This window comes from Esox lucius, chromosome 11 (assembly GCF_011004845.1).
Source record: "Esox lucius isolate fEsoLuc1 chromosome 11, fEsoLuc1.pri, whole genome shotgun sequence".
In the NCBI taxonomy this organism is placed as follows: Eukaryota; Metazoa; Chordata; class Actinopteri; order Esociformes; family Esocidae; genus Esox; species Esox lucius.
Window position 1 is genome coordinate 31592920 of NC_047579.1, and position 15526 is coordinate 31608445.

Consider the following 15526-nt stretch of genomic DNA (forward strand, 5'->3'; position numbering starts at 1 on the left):
TTTAGATAAGACACGAAATTCGCAGCAATTATAAAACATTGATCTCACCTTTAATATTTCACATAGCCAGGTCTTGATAATATGCCTTATTACCTTTCATTTAAGGCAGCTTACAGTATCCATGTAAAATCACAGTGATGCAAAATTAAGGATAGCTGAAGGACGACAACGTTATCCTTCCAACTAAAAGATTGATACAAAGACAGTAACCTGACTGTTATGGGCGTTTAGAAGCATGGCTTGCCGCCTTCATATATCGTGTCAATATTGACGACAAACGTGCTTCTCCAAATAGACTACAGTTCACCCCACCGCGCTACCGGACTAAACGAAATCGTAGTGCCCATACATGGGTTCAGGAAGTCAGAACGCCCATTCGCAACAACACTATTTATGGATATATACTCTGACGCAAAGGGTCCCACTATGGCTGTTTACCATTGAAAAAATGCTTCTTTCCAATCTGCAAAACCGGGTGATTCTGCGTTAGCTGCTGGGTCTGGTCTGATTAGTTAGCTTTTTAGTAGTAACCAGATAAAATAATATTCGAATGCACCGCTTCCTCTTCCCTCGGTAGCACTTTATATGGTCAAAGGAAGCTATGGTCTCTGACGCGCACATTGTTTTTTTTCTAGTGCTCAGGGCGCACGCACCGGTTACCTGTCGGATGTTCTTTATATGGGCATCTGTCGCTGACACGTCTGATACTACATTTATATATTAGTATTAGCAGACACTTTCAGTCTCAATGCATTCAAGTATTGGTTATTTTAGTAATATTATGGTAACGCAAAAATTGTCTATTTAAAAATATGTAATTCAAGAAAATATGCATAATGAAGAGTTAATCATAATTTCATCAATTAATTGTAGTTATTTGGTGATTATTCCATGAGTTGTTATTTTTTATGTCGGCATTTTAGGCGAATCACTCAAAAGCAGTGCCCTAACACACACACACACACACATACACAACGCAAAAAGGGAGGGCAAAGGCATGAGCCCGGGAGGAGCTTACAACGATCACATGACGGCGAGCAATGACGTCAGCAAAGTTATAATATAGGCATGTACAGGTACGTTCTTGTCTGATAGGGTGCGGACTGCGAAGTTCAGAAGGACTTCAGCTAGGCTCGATACGAACGATAACAACTACGAGCATTGATAATCAACAGTATGGAGGTCAACGATGAGGCCAAGAGGATTCTGGTTCAGGCGCTGGGCAAACTCTACAGCTCGCGCTCCCAGCGCGGAGGTGCACATCTCCACCGAAGCCTGTTGCTTACCCTGGTTATGCAGTCTGCCCGGGATGTCTACTTAGCAGCGCAGCAAGCAAGTTGGGCAATCACCTCAACTGAACCGGAGCAGCAAGAGTCACCCGCAGAGAAAACAATGGATACAAACCTTTTGAGGAGCGATGTTCTTTGTCATTCACAACCTGCGACCCCCCTTCACAAGGATATAGCGATATCCTCAGAATACCAAACTAACTCATACTCGCTGCTCTGCAGTGCAACCACTAGTCTAGAGAACAAGGAGAATCTGGGCCCGAGGAGGCCTGGCGGTCAAGCAAGAAAAAGACGGGGCAAAGCAGCGGTGGAGCCTGACTTCCTCCCCTGCAAGAAACCTAAAATGATGGTACAGTACACCGGGAATAGCGTCCGAAGGAACTCTGTTAAATGCAATCATTTTTGTGGGGACTACTCTCGGCGGTTGACAAGCGCCATTACAGCATTTTGAAGTAGCAATTTAGAATTATATTCGTTTTGGAATGTTAAAGAAACGTTTGTGGCTAATGCAGGACAACATTTTCTAGACCTGGCATGAGTTTCATAGCGAGGGGAGGCCGCATAGACGCTAGAATATCCAGTGGTCTCCACTACCAGGTTGGAGATGGGACAGTCCCATGGATTTTTCAGAGTTCTCTGAACATTGAATCGTTTGAGGAAGGTGGTAGCTGATTATCAGCTAAATACTTCCTGTTCTCCCGCTATTAGGGCGGAACTTCCCCCACCACTCCGGTTGAGCGAAAAGAGGGGATGGGAGAACTGTGTTTGCTTTGCCTTCTTGGTCGGTGGTTCACAACCTTCTTCTGTTACTGCATCGCCGAATTATTTTGTACTACCTGGACTGTCAATGGAATATCCCCTCCTGTGCATTTTACCAGTAAGCCTATGGTAGACCAACAGTGAACTTCGTTGCTTCATTACGCCTATAGTCCATGCAGAATAAAATAATTAATTTAGGATTTTCAGTCATTAGATTAAATTGTGGAGATTTTATATAAACCCATATTGTACAGTTTATCAACATCACTGATAACCAATAATGTGAAAAGAAATATTTAAATGACTACCTCATTTTTATTGATAAAAAATGTTTTATACTGAACTTGGTCTGTTGCATTTTTTTTTTTTTACTTTGTCAATTGATATGCTAATTGTATGCTAGTAGTCTCTCTCATAAATTAGCCTGCGCACACACTTATTGAATGATTATGACTCATAATTACTTTCATTTTACATTTAAGTCATTCAGCATGCTAATTCAAAGTGACTTACATTACTGAGTCACTTACATTACATTACATTGTCATACTTGTCATAGCCACGCCCTGTGGGAATTGAACCCATTCCAGAGCCACACTCCACAAACCGAGCTAAAAGGTACCATTATTATATACGTCCTTATATATGTCTCATTATGACATTCTATATTGTAATAATGACTAATATATTTTTACTAAGATTTAGATCTCTCAGTATCTCAAAATAATTACAATCTTATAAACATCACTTGTTACTTTCTCGTCATCAGATTATCATTGTTCTTTTTTTTTGGTTGTGGCAGGAACATGCTTCAGTATGTCTGTTAGGAAGTCTGTATGACCATGAACAAGGTTGGTAGGAGACTAGAACATGCATACCACCCCGAGGTGTGTGGGTGTTAGTTCAGGGAAGGAAACCTTATCGCTAGTCTGTCTTCCTGTTTCACAAACGCATCCTGACACACACACTGTGCATCACTCTGAGATTCCTACCAGCAGCCTGTACACAATAAAAAGATCATGTGGAAGTTCCAGTTGTAAAAGCCACAGTGCTACCATTATTTACCAGACGTAAAGCCACTACTAATATGCATATTACACACAGAATGGGTATCATCCAATGTCATTGTTGCCCTCTGAAACATCTTACGACTTCTGAGTTATTGTACGCAAAAAAGGTTTGTTAATGTCTGTTAAGTACATTAAGTATTGCACAGGAAGATTATTGGGATTACCCCTAAAAATGCTGAATGGGGGATAAAGTTACTTGTTGTCTCATAAATGAATCACACACACAGTGTGTTGCACCATTCAGGCAGTGGCTGCTGTAAATTAGAGTAAACATGGGGCACTGTTCTCCCAGGTACATCCAGGGGCATCAGACTAACCTCCACCAAAAAGACCCCCTGGGCATAACTGTATGCAAGACTTGCCCCTTGTTCTGACCCAAGGATCTGATCATCAGATAACCAGGCCAACACTGTCAACTAAGGTTTTGTTTTGAATTGACAATATCGGGCTGCCCGTAGCTGTTTCGTTTTCACATGTTCATCATTTACAAAGTGGTATTTGTGTTTAAAGTTGAAGAGTAGGTTAGGAACGTGTGAAGCTGAACAATGTTTTTCAGTCTGCTTTCCCTCCTAGCTGTGTTTGGTCTGGAATAGGTATGGAGCGATAGGGGAGGGCAATGAAAAAAGCAGGGAAATTGAAGGGGGCAGGAAACAGGAAGTGGAACCAACAAAAGAATGTGGGGAAGGACGTATGTGTATGCTGTGTTGGTGAATGTAAGTGTGGTTTATGGGGGAGGGGTTTGGTTATATATAGAACAGACATTAGGACAGGACACCTCCCAAATTCGCCTGCACTGCATTTCTCAACTGCACATTATTTACTTCTCTGCTTTTCAGTGTTTCTCAAACATTTGGCTCAATTCTCTCTTTTTCTTTTCAAAACAATAAGTGTAAATCTCTGAACAATAAGTTACTTGTTCACCCCAGATTCAAATTTCTTATTCATTTACAGTTTTTCCCAGTTGCTTTGGGGCGTTTTTCACATCATCCCTAACATAATAAGTGCATTTCTCAGAACAATTTGTACAAACTGCAATATACAATAGATATGTTTCTAAAGCTAGTCGGTCACAAAAAATCCTTAGTACATCTCTCAAAAGTAAATATTCATGCCAATGATCATGTCAGTGTCATCAGAATGATAAGTCATTGAGTCATTGTTCATGAACAAGGTGGTCAAAATGATTAGGCATGTTGTCAATGTAACTGTACTTTTGACAGTATTACCTGATGTAAACTTTTGGATGACAGTTACTGTATTGAAAATGCACAAGGCTGCACTTCTATGTCATATATCAATTTCAACAGTACTATTTACATATTACTGTATGTGGGTTATTGATTGAAAGAGACTGGACAGGATTTTGTTGTTCACAGCTTTTCCTAGTGCTACTTTATGAAAGAAAAAAAGAAAATAATTGACAGTAAGAAAAAGACAAGGGGCACAAAGAAAAAAAAACTAAATTAGAAAGAAACACAGGAAACACCCCTAAGGCACAACTTTGCCCGCAGCACTGGTGCTGTCTCTACACATCCAGACGTTCCTGTCTGTCGGCCCACATATTCTCATCTACATCACACCGGATATTTTCCCTTGCAATGCAACGTGGGAAGAATCTTTTAGAATGCCTTATCCATCCTCTGCAGGCGTCTACTGTGATGTCCTCACATGCTACATCCATTGCAGCCAGCAGGGTCATCTGTGTGTGTGGCTGACGATCGTACACGTTCCACCTCTATGCTGAAAATAACTCCTCAATTGGGTCAAGGAATGGTGAATAAGGTGGGAGGAATTCTATGAGCATCCTCAGGTGGGTCACAAACCATTGTCTTATGATGTTTGATCGATAGAAACTCACATTATCACAAATGACCACATACTTTAGCAAATCCTCTCTAAACAGACCCCTCCTCATCAGGGATGAGAGCCCTGTAGAGAGTCTCTAAAAAGTTTAGTAGATGCTGGGTGTTGTATGGCCCAATAAGGGGGATATGGGTTAGGACACCATGCTCCAAAATAGCAGCACACATGGTGGTATTTCCTCCCCGTTGATGATATTCCGACCCCGCCTTCTGCATTTGGTCAGGCTGAAGCCAGCCTCATCCACGTATACAAAGTTGTGAGAGGGTTCACTTGATTCCAACTCCATTATACGCTATATCCCAGAACACACAGTTGAATTTGTTTTGGTAAGGGAGAGGGACATAAAATGTACATATATTGCATGTTCCTTCCACAGCAATGGAAATGTGTGCAGTTTATTCTTACTGTACTATGTATCACTATAAAATGTTGCTGTAAAGTAGTTACTTAGATATAGGTTTTACCTGTAGATACTGGTACCATAGCTCCTTAACGCTGTCCTCATTCCTTTGGAATGGTACACGGTGCAGCTGTTTCATACTCATCTGGTTTCTATGCAGCACCCTGTCGATGGTTGAGATGCTAACCGTATGGATGTTCTCAAAGACATCGTTGTCTTCTATAATGGTACTTTGTATTTCCCTGAATCTCATTGCATTGTTTGCTCGGACCATGGTGCAAATAGCCTCCTCCTGTTCGAGGTGTGAAAAGGCGTCCCCTGCCACCGGTTTGAGGTAATCTTGCAGTCCTATGTGGGGAAAAATGCAGTGATGCATCGCACACTTTCACATAGACAAAAACTATGCTAACACACATTTTACTGTAAAACATACAGGTGGGTGCATGTAAGGTGCAGTATGTATCTGTATAGAGTATATTTCTGTATGCTGTGAAATACAAGTGGACTACTGTAATATGAAGCATTGTAGGAAGTATCCCCCCCAAGAACTGCCACCTTAACGTGGTGGAGGGGTTTGAGTACCCGAGTGACCCTAGGAGCTATGTTGTCTGGGGCTATATGCCCCTGGTAGGGTCTCCCAAGGCAAACAGGTCTTAGGCGACGGGTCAGACTAAGAGCGGTTCAAAACCCCCTTAATGAAGAAAAACATTTTGAGTACCGTGACGTCGCCCGGTATGGCGCAGCCGGGGCCCCACCCTGGAGCCAGGCCCGGGGTTGGGGCTCGTATGCGAGCGCCTGGTGGCCGGGCCTTCCCCCAACGGGCGACGTGGGGCCGCCCTCCCGTGGGCTCACCACCCACAGGAGGGACCATAAGGGGCCGGTGCGAAGAGGATCGGGCGGCAGTCGAAGGCAGGGGCCTAGACAACCCGATCTCTGGACACGGAAACTGGCTCTAGGGACGTGGAATGTCACCTCGCTGGCGGGGAAGGAGCCTGAGTTGGTGCGTGAGGTTGAGAGGTTCCGATTAGAGGTAATCGGGATCACCTCTACACACGGCTTGGGCTCTGGAACCACACTCCTTGAGAGAGGATGGACTCTTCACCACTCTGGAGTTGCCCATGGTGAGAGGCGGCGGGCTGGTGTGGGTTTGCTTATAGCTCCCCAGCTCTGCCGCCATGTGTTGGAGTTTACCCCGGTGAACGAGAGGGTCGTTTCCCTGCGCCTACGGGTCGGGGATAGGTCTCTCACTGTTGTTTTTGCCTACGGGCCAAACGGCAGTGCAGAGTACCCGACCTTCTTGGAGTCTCTGGGAGGGGTGCTGGAAAGTGCTCCGACTGGGGACTCTATTGTTCTACTGGGGGACTTCAACGCCCACGTGGGCAACAACAGTGACACCTGGAGGGGCGTGATTGGGAGGAACGGCCCCCCGGATCTGAACCCGAGTGGTGTTCAATTATTGGACTTCTGTGCTAGTCACAGTTTGTCCATAACGAACACCATGTTCAAGCATAAGGGTGTCCATCAGTGCACGTGGCACCAGGACACCCTAGGCCGCAGGTCGATGATCGACTTTGTTGTCGTCTCATCTGACCTGCGGCCGTATGTCTTGGACACTCGGGTGAAGAGAGGGGCGGAGCTGTCAACTGATCACCACCTGGTGGTGAGTTGGATCCGATGGCGGGGGAGGAAGCTGGACAGACTCGGCAGGCCCAAGCGTATTGTAAGGGTCTGCTGGGAACGTCTGGCCGAGTCTCCTGTCAGAGAGATCTTTAACTCCCACCTCCGGCAGAGTTTCGACTGGATCCCGAGGGAGGTTGGAGATATTGAGTCCGAGTGGACCATGTTCTCCACCGCCATTGTCGAAGCGGCCGCTCGGAGCCGTGGCCGTAAGGTCTCCGGTGCCTGTCGAGGCGGCAATCCCCGAACCCAGTAATGGACACCGGAAGTAAGGGATGCCGTCAAGCTGAAGAAGGAGTCCTATCAGGCCTGGTTGGCTTGTGGGACTCCTGAGGCAGCTGACGGGTACCGACAGGCCAAGCGGGCTGCAGCCCGGGTGGTTGTGGAGGCAAAAACTCGGGCCTGGGAGGAGTTCGGTGAGGCCATGGAGAAGGACTATCGGCTGGCCTCGAAGAGATTCTGGCAAACCATCCGGCGCCTCAGGAGAGGGAAACAGTGCCCTACCAATGCTGTTTACAGTAGAGGTGGGCAGCTGTTGACCTCAACTGAGGATGTCGTCGGGCGGTGGAAGGAGTACTTCGAGGATCACCTCAATCCCGCTGACACGTCTTCCATTGAGGAAGCAGTGGATGAGGGCTCAGAGGTGGACTCGTCCATCACCCGGGCTGAAGTCACAGAGGTGGTCAAGAAACTCCTCGGTGGCAAGGCACCGGGGGTGGATGAGATCCGCCCTGAGTACCTCAAGTCTCTGGATGTTGTGGGGCTGTCTTGGTTGACACGCCTCTGCAACATCGCGTGGCGGTCGGGGACAGTGCCTCTGGGATGGCAGACCGGGGTGGTGGTCCCTCTTTTTAAGAAGGGGGACCGGAGGGTGTGTTCCAACTATAGGGGGATCACACTTCTCAGCCTCCCCGGGAAAGTCTATGCCAGGGTTCTGGAGAGGAGAATACGGCCGATAATAGAACCTCGGATTCAGGAGGAACAGTGTGGTTTTCGTCCGGGCCGTGGAACACTGGACCAGCTCTATACTCTCTACGGGGTGTTGGAGGGTTCATGGGAGTTTGCCCAACCAATCCACATGTGTTTTGTGGATTTGGAGAAAGCATTCGACTGTGTCCCTCGCGGCATCTTGTGGAGGGTGCTTGGGGAATATGGGGTCCTGGGTCCTTTGCTAAGGGCTGTCAGGTCCCTGTACAACCGAAGCAGGAGCTTGGTCCGCATTGCCGGCAGTAAGTCAGACTTGTTCACAGTGCATGTTGGACTCCGGCAGGGCTGCCCTTTGTCACCGGTTCTGTTCGTAATTTTTATGGACAGAATTTCTAGGCGCAGCCAGGGGCCGGAGGGTGTCAGGTTTGGGGACCACACAATTTCGTCTCTGCTCTTTGCAGATGATGTTGTCGTGTTGGCCCCTTCTAACCAGGACCTTCAGCATGCACTGGGACGGTTTGCAGCCGAGTGTGAAGCGGTGGGGATGAAAATCAGTACCTCCAAATCCGAGGCCATGGTCCTCAGTCGGAAAAGGGTGGCTTGCCCACTTCAGGTTGGTGGAGAGTGCCTGCCTCAAGTGGAGGAGTTTAAGTATCTAGGGGTCTTATTCACGAGTGAGGGAAGGATGGAACGGGAGATTGACAGACGGATCGGTGCAGCTTCTGCAGTAATGCAGTCGATGTATCGGTCTGTCGTGGTGAAGAAAGAGCTGAGCCGCAAGGCGAAGCTCTCGATTTACCAGTCAATCTACGTTCCTACTCTCACCTATGGTCATGAGCTTTGGGTCATGACCGAAAGGACAAGATCCCGGATACAGGCGGCCGAAATGAGCTTTCTCCGCAGGGTGGCCGGGCGATCCCTTAGAGATAGGGTGAGAAGCTCGGTCACCCGGGAGGAGCTCAGAGTAGAGCCGCTGCTCCTCCACATCGAGAGGGGTCAGCTGAGGTGGCTTGGGCATCTTTTTCGGATGCCTCCGGAACGCCTTCCTGGGAAGGTGTTCCGGTCCCGTCCCACCGGGAAGAGACCCCGGGGAAGACCTAGGACACGCTGGAGGGACTATGTCTCCCGGCTGGCCTGGGAACGCCTCGGTGTCCCCCCGGAAGAGCTAGAGGAAGTGTCTGGGGAGAGGGAAGTCTGGGCATCCCTGCTTAGACTGCTGCCCCCGCGACCCGGCCCCGGATAAGCGGAAGAAGATGGATGGATGGATGGATGTAGGAAGTATACAGTATACTGCTTATATACAGTAACAGTGCACTGTACATTGGTGGATATACCTGTTCTCTCTTCGAAACCTTTGAACTATTGCGGTCACGGTTGATCTCCCAGTATTGGGCTGCACCCTTCGACCCGCCTCAGCCATCGTAAGGCCATGATGGACAACATGGTCTACAACAGTGGCCCTTATGTCATCAGATATGCGCCTATGTCCTCTTCTACCTCTTCCTCTGTTTTGCCTTCCACCACGCATCCTTGCTCCTCTTCTTCTTCTTCTTCTTCATCTTCATCATCTTCATCATCCTCCTCCTCCTCCTCCTCCTCCTCCTCCTCCTCCTCCTCCTCCACTTGGCTGTTGACCCTGTTTGTTTCCTGGTCCATCCATTATTGGAAAATTGCAACTCTGTGTTGTGGTCTGTCTATATATGCTTGCCAATTGAATGTTCATGAGATGCACCTTTGAGCAATTTAGACAACTGGTTGATTATTGGTTGAACTAACACTTTAAATTCCTTCATGAGTGAAGGTCAATTGCACCTGCACGATTCATCAATTCACGTTTTTGTACAAAAGGTCTAATAGAAATGTGTAAAACTATGCTTGACATTTTATGACAAATAGTTCAACAATTTTGCATATGCAAGGAACTAATGCCTTGATGTTTTGAGGGGTAAGACTATTCAACAGATAACCATCCACTATATTTTGATCAACATGACATGAGCAATTTAAAATGTGGAAAAAAGCTGACACTTGCAATTGCAATTACAATCTCAAGGGAACACTTTGATGAAAATCTCTTGCCAGACCAACAAAGGCGACAAGATGTCCACCAAGAAGATGTGAACTTGTAGTATTATGTACCATGAGGAGGTGCAATTAATTATTTTTTAAATCATTACTGCAGGTTTTTTCATTGGAGTTGCAGTATTTTTGTTTTCATGGATGTCATTTTGTGGTGAATTTTCAGCACACCATATATACATTTTCTGTTTAGATGTAACACATTGCTACAAAAATAAATGTACTCTATACATACAAATGTGCATGCCCTTTCTCTGTGTACTACAGTATTGGACATTTTCGACTTTACCCAGTAGACTTTTACATGCTGTTGAAATTGTTGTCTAAAAAGCTCAGTGTGATAAACAATAGCATTCAGCTAGACAAAACTGACATTCTTGTATAGTACAGTAAGGTGTCAGTGTCAACCAAAAAAGTACAACAAAACTGAAATTTGCATAAAACAAACATCCAGGAAGGACTGCCATGGTGAAAAAACATTTAAACATTTTGACCAGTACGGCTCACACGATGACAAAATAAACTTTCATTTTGGTGACATTGGCTAACACTGACCAAAAAACTAGGTTTTGAAGCATGAATTAAATGTTTTGGGTGAGTTACTATATTTTGCAGACATGCAATAGAGGCGTGATGTCCCATGAAACAGTTGTGACAATTGCACTTACAGTTTAGAGAATGTTTAGACTCTTTTGAAAAATTTGCTGTAAAATACACAGTACTGTTGAATACTTGCTTATTGATTGTGCTGATTGACTAGAAAGAGTTCTAATGCAAATTAATTCTAGACAGTAGAATGCTCATTCATTTCTGATGGGGAATAAACACTTCATTCTGTAAATGACCTTGGAAATATAAACTCTGCAAAGGAACTTGCCGTGTATCGTCCATTATTCCAAGATAATGTACAGAATGTTGGTGTTTATCCCATACATACTTAACGCCTGATTACATATTATGCTGCTTTAGTTGTTGTAATTGTGTAAGCCTTTGAACCTAAAAGCATAATAATAAGATAATACTCTACAGTGGATATAAAAGGTCTACACACCCCTGTTAAAATGCCAGGATTTTGTGATTTAAAAGAATGAGACAAAGATAAATCATGTCAGAACTTTTTACACTTTTAATGTGACCTATAATGTGACCAATTCAATTGATAAACAAACCGAAATCTTCGAGGGGGAAAAATGAAAAATAAAAACCTTACAATAACCTGGTTGCATAAGTGTGCACACCCTCTTATAACTGGAGATGTGGCTGTGTTCAGAATTAACCAATCAAATTCAAACTCATGTTAAATAGAAGTCATTACACACCTGCCATCATTTAAAGTGACTCTGATTAATCACAAATAAAGTTCAGCTATTCTTGTAGGATTTTCCTGACATTTTATTAGTTGCATCTCAGAGCAAAAGCTATGGTCCACAGAGAGCTTCCAAAGCATCAGTGGGATTTCATTGTTGAAAGATAACAGTCAGGAGAAGAGTACAAAATAATTACCAAAGCATTATATATGCCATGGAACACAGTAAAAACAGTCATCTTCAAGTGGAGAAAATATGGCACAACAGAGACATTACCAAGAACTGGACGTCCCTCCACAATTGATGAAAAGATGATAAGAAAACTGGTCTGGGAGGCTTCCAAGAGGCTTACAGCAATATTAAAGGAACAGCAGGAATTTCTGGCAAGTACTGGCTTTGTGCTACATGTGACAACAATTTCCCGTATTCTTCATATGAATGGGCTATGGGGTAGGGTGGCAAGATGGAAGCCTTTTCTTACAAATAGAACCACCCACCCCGGCTGAAGTTTGCAAAAACAAACATCAAGTCCCCCAAAAGCATGTGGGAAAATGTGTTATGGTCTGATGAAACCAAGGTTGAACATTTTGGCCATAATTCCAAAAGGTATGTTGGGCGAAAAAACAACACTGCAAATCACCCATAGAACATCATACCCATAGTGAAGCATGGTGGTGGCAGCATCATGCTTTGGAGGCGTTTTTCTTCAGCTGGAACCAGGGCCTTAGTCAGGGTGGAGGAAATTATGAACAGTTTCAAATACCAGGCAATTTTGGCACAAAACCTTCAGGCGTCCATTAGAAAGCAGAAGATGAAGAGGAAGTTCACCTTTCAGCACGACAACGACCCAAAGCACACATCCAAATCCACAAAAGCATGGCTTCACCAGAATAATTTTAGAATGGCCCAGCCAGAGCCCAGACCTGAATCCAATTGAACATCTTTGGGGTGATCTGAAGAGGACTGTGCACTTGAGATGTCCTCGCAATCTGACAGATTTGGAGCGCTTTTGCAAAGAAGAGTAGGCAAATATTTTCATGTCAAGATGTGCCATGCTAATAGACTCCTACCCAAAAAGACTGAGTGCTGTAATAAAATCAAAAGTATTAGTTTAAGGTTGTGCACACTTAAGCAAACAGGTTATTGTGAGTTATTTAAAACATTTTCCTCCTCAAAGAATTCCGTTTGTTTTTCAATTGAATTGTTCACGTTATAAGCCACATTAAAGGTGAAAAAATTACCTTTGTCTCATTCTTTTACATCACAAGAACCTGGCATTTTAACAGGGGTGTGTAGACTTTTTATATCCACTGTATAAACATAACTTCCCAGCTGTGGGCAATTATTGTTTGTAATATTCATACTGTTTTTAAATGATTAGCTAGGCTTTACAATTTACACCTGGTGTATCCTCTTCACGTGACTAGTAATGTTACTTTAGGTTTCAATTTAAAACTGTGTTGCAGTTGCTATTTTTCCAAAGGTTAAACAAACACACCAAACAAACACACGCACATGCACACACACACAAAAGAAGAAATAAATCTCTCCGGACCAATGGTGTGCATTCTCTCAGTTTTTTATTCATTAGGAAGAATTCTGTCTGGAATTACAAAATGCACTGGTAGAAATAGCGGTGAGATAGAGTGAGAGACAGATTATTAGAGAGAGGGAGTGAGTGAGAGATAAAAGACTCCACAGCCAGTTTAACAGTAGTTGTTACATCACCAGATTTGTTGGCCAGGGCAAACATGAAAAAGAGATGAACATCTCAATGTGACCTTCATTTTTATCATAAATGTCTCTTTCCTGGCCCCAGCCAAAACAGGATGTCTCTTGTTCCAGGCCCCACCCAAAACAAGATGTTTCATACCTGCCCCACCCATAACCATCTCTTTTTACTGTATACTTTTTTTTTATCAGGAGGTCTCTCTTTTTTTGTGGTGTCCTGAAAATTGTTGTGTCTCACCTCCATGTTCACAGTTAACAGCTGGCAACAGAAATAAACAATTCTCACCAAAGTCATGTTACTCTTCACTTTTTTGGGGGATTTTTTAAACATGTTTTGTTCTCAAAAATAGAAGGAAAAAAGGAACATGTTGCTTTTTAAAAACATCTATTTATATTTCTATATATTTTTCTCTGAATTCCTATTCTTTTTTTATTCCTGAAGATGACTGTTCACCCACGGCGTGGCATGCACATAGCACATGCAGTTTTGGAAGTAGATATTTTTCCTTTTTTTTGTCTTTTCTGTAGTTAAATGTTTTTATTTCTCTTTTTTTCCATAGCGGCTCCTACTTTGCTTTTTGTAGTAACGGTGTGGCTATTTAGCATATGTGTTGTTAGTGGATGTTTGGTCAGTATAGGATACAATGACTGACAGTGAATGTTAGGGCCTCTTATAGTTTCATTTAGTGGGTAATTGACATCTTATCGCAACTTGAGTGCGTGCGCATGCACACACACACACACACACACACACACACACACACGCACACACACACAGACACACACGCACACGCACACAGTCAATATCTTCTGAGAAACAAACTGAAACATTCACAAACACAAATGTAAATTTGACAACTTTGTCAAAATAAAGAAACAAATTAAATGAAATATCCAGTGACGTTTTTGCATTTGATGCACAAACACTGAATGTTTACACATATTCTTTCAATAAAAGAACACCTATATGCGCACCCACACACATACACACACACAGAATTGCTACAGCCTGGAGCTACATACTCAGAGTGCATCTGTGTATTATTCTCTTATCAGTGTTTTTATGTGACTTATACACTTCTATGACATTCCTACATTAGATGAACACTGGAAAGGCAACATGCCTTCTGATCAACATGTGGCACATAGAATTAAGGGATATGTAGTTACAGTACATCAGAATCCAGATATGCTCAGATATACCTGCAATATATCTGATGCTGTGGCAGCAGTGAATAAACACTGCTACCTGACACTAAGGATTTTGACATGGAGTGTAATAATAATACTCATCATCATCATCATCATAATAACACCAATTACATTATTATCATAAGTGATTGGTTCACATAAGCAACTTTCAACGTCCTGAAACTGTGTGAGAGAGACTGCATGGACAGTGGCAGGTATTAGGATGAATGCTAGGTTGAGGCATACAGAGACACACAAAAAAGAGAATAGGGCGACACAAGACACAGAGGTTTGGCAGAAAAGACCCAGTCATTGTTTTTCACAGGCATTTTCCTTGGCTGGGATAATTGTGCTGTGCATTTTTGATTGGCTACATTATATGTCCTCACCACTGAAGAGGTGCTCCACAAGTCACAGGTAACACTCCTTAAACTCCCAGTGAACAGACATGTACTTATGAAAATGTTGGAATTAGACAGTTAGAATGGAACAGGGCTATACAATTGAACTGGGCTGCAATGTATTGCATACAGAGCCATATATAATCTGGCCAAACTAGTAGAGGAGCTCTGTCTCTCTTCTCTGTCTGCTTTATCTGATCTAAATTATACTGTAGGTCCCATTACTAAGAGTAACCATTAAGGGCCTATTTACACTTCAACAACTGTTGTGACAACAATTTCATATAAATGCCATTTACATAATATGTAAATAACATTTTCTATTACAACAGGAATGTGTTGAGCTCACGCTTGGCAGTGAGGTGAAAAAATGCGCACATCGCGTTTTTCCCTGTCAAAATATGCAGGGCAAGATAGTTGACTAGCTTGCTTGTTTAGTTTGTTATATATTTCGTTTTTTTTTAATAACTGAAGTTTTATTTCAACAGAACAACAAGTGACATGGATTAAAATCATTAAGAATGTTAAAGATGGTATCAATTACATTGTTTTCAACTTACATAAGCAATTTGGGGATATCCAATGAAGCATACATAGAAATGAATATGTTCCAGTGCAGCACATAATGATGAATTTGTTAAACCAAAAGCTAACTAGCTAATTAGCTAGCAGTTGCTTAGTTAGCTAAACTTTTTAAAAAATTATTCTCCAGCAAGCTGATGCAATGTAAACTGCTGATCAAAAGAAGCTGTCCAGAAAACCTGCTGACAGGCAGCGAGATAGGCATTCATTAATTTTGGGGGATGATGACAACTTAAAAAGCAATTAGTTA

At 43.4% G+C, this 15526-nt stretch overlaps 1 protein-coding gene across 1 annotated transcript; it reads left to right on the forward strand.

Annotated features, from left to right (window-relative positions):
- Positions 1-1090: 1090 nt before the first annotated feature.
- ier2a (immediate early response 2a) lies at positions 1091-2387 on the forward strand. The gene is given in 1 exon segment (NM_001310980.1): positions 1091-2387. A coding segment is annotated over 1 exon segment (564 nt). The 5' UTR covers positions 1091-1176; the 3' UTR covers positions 1741-2387.
- Positions 2388-15526: the final 13139 nt, after the last annotated feature.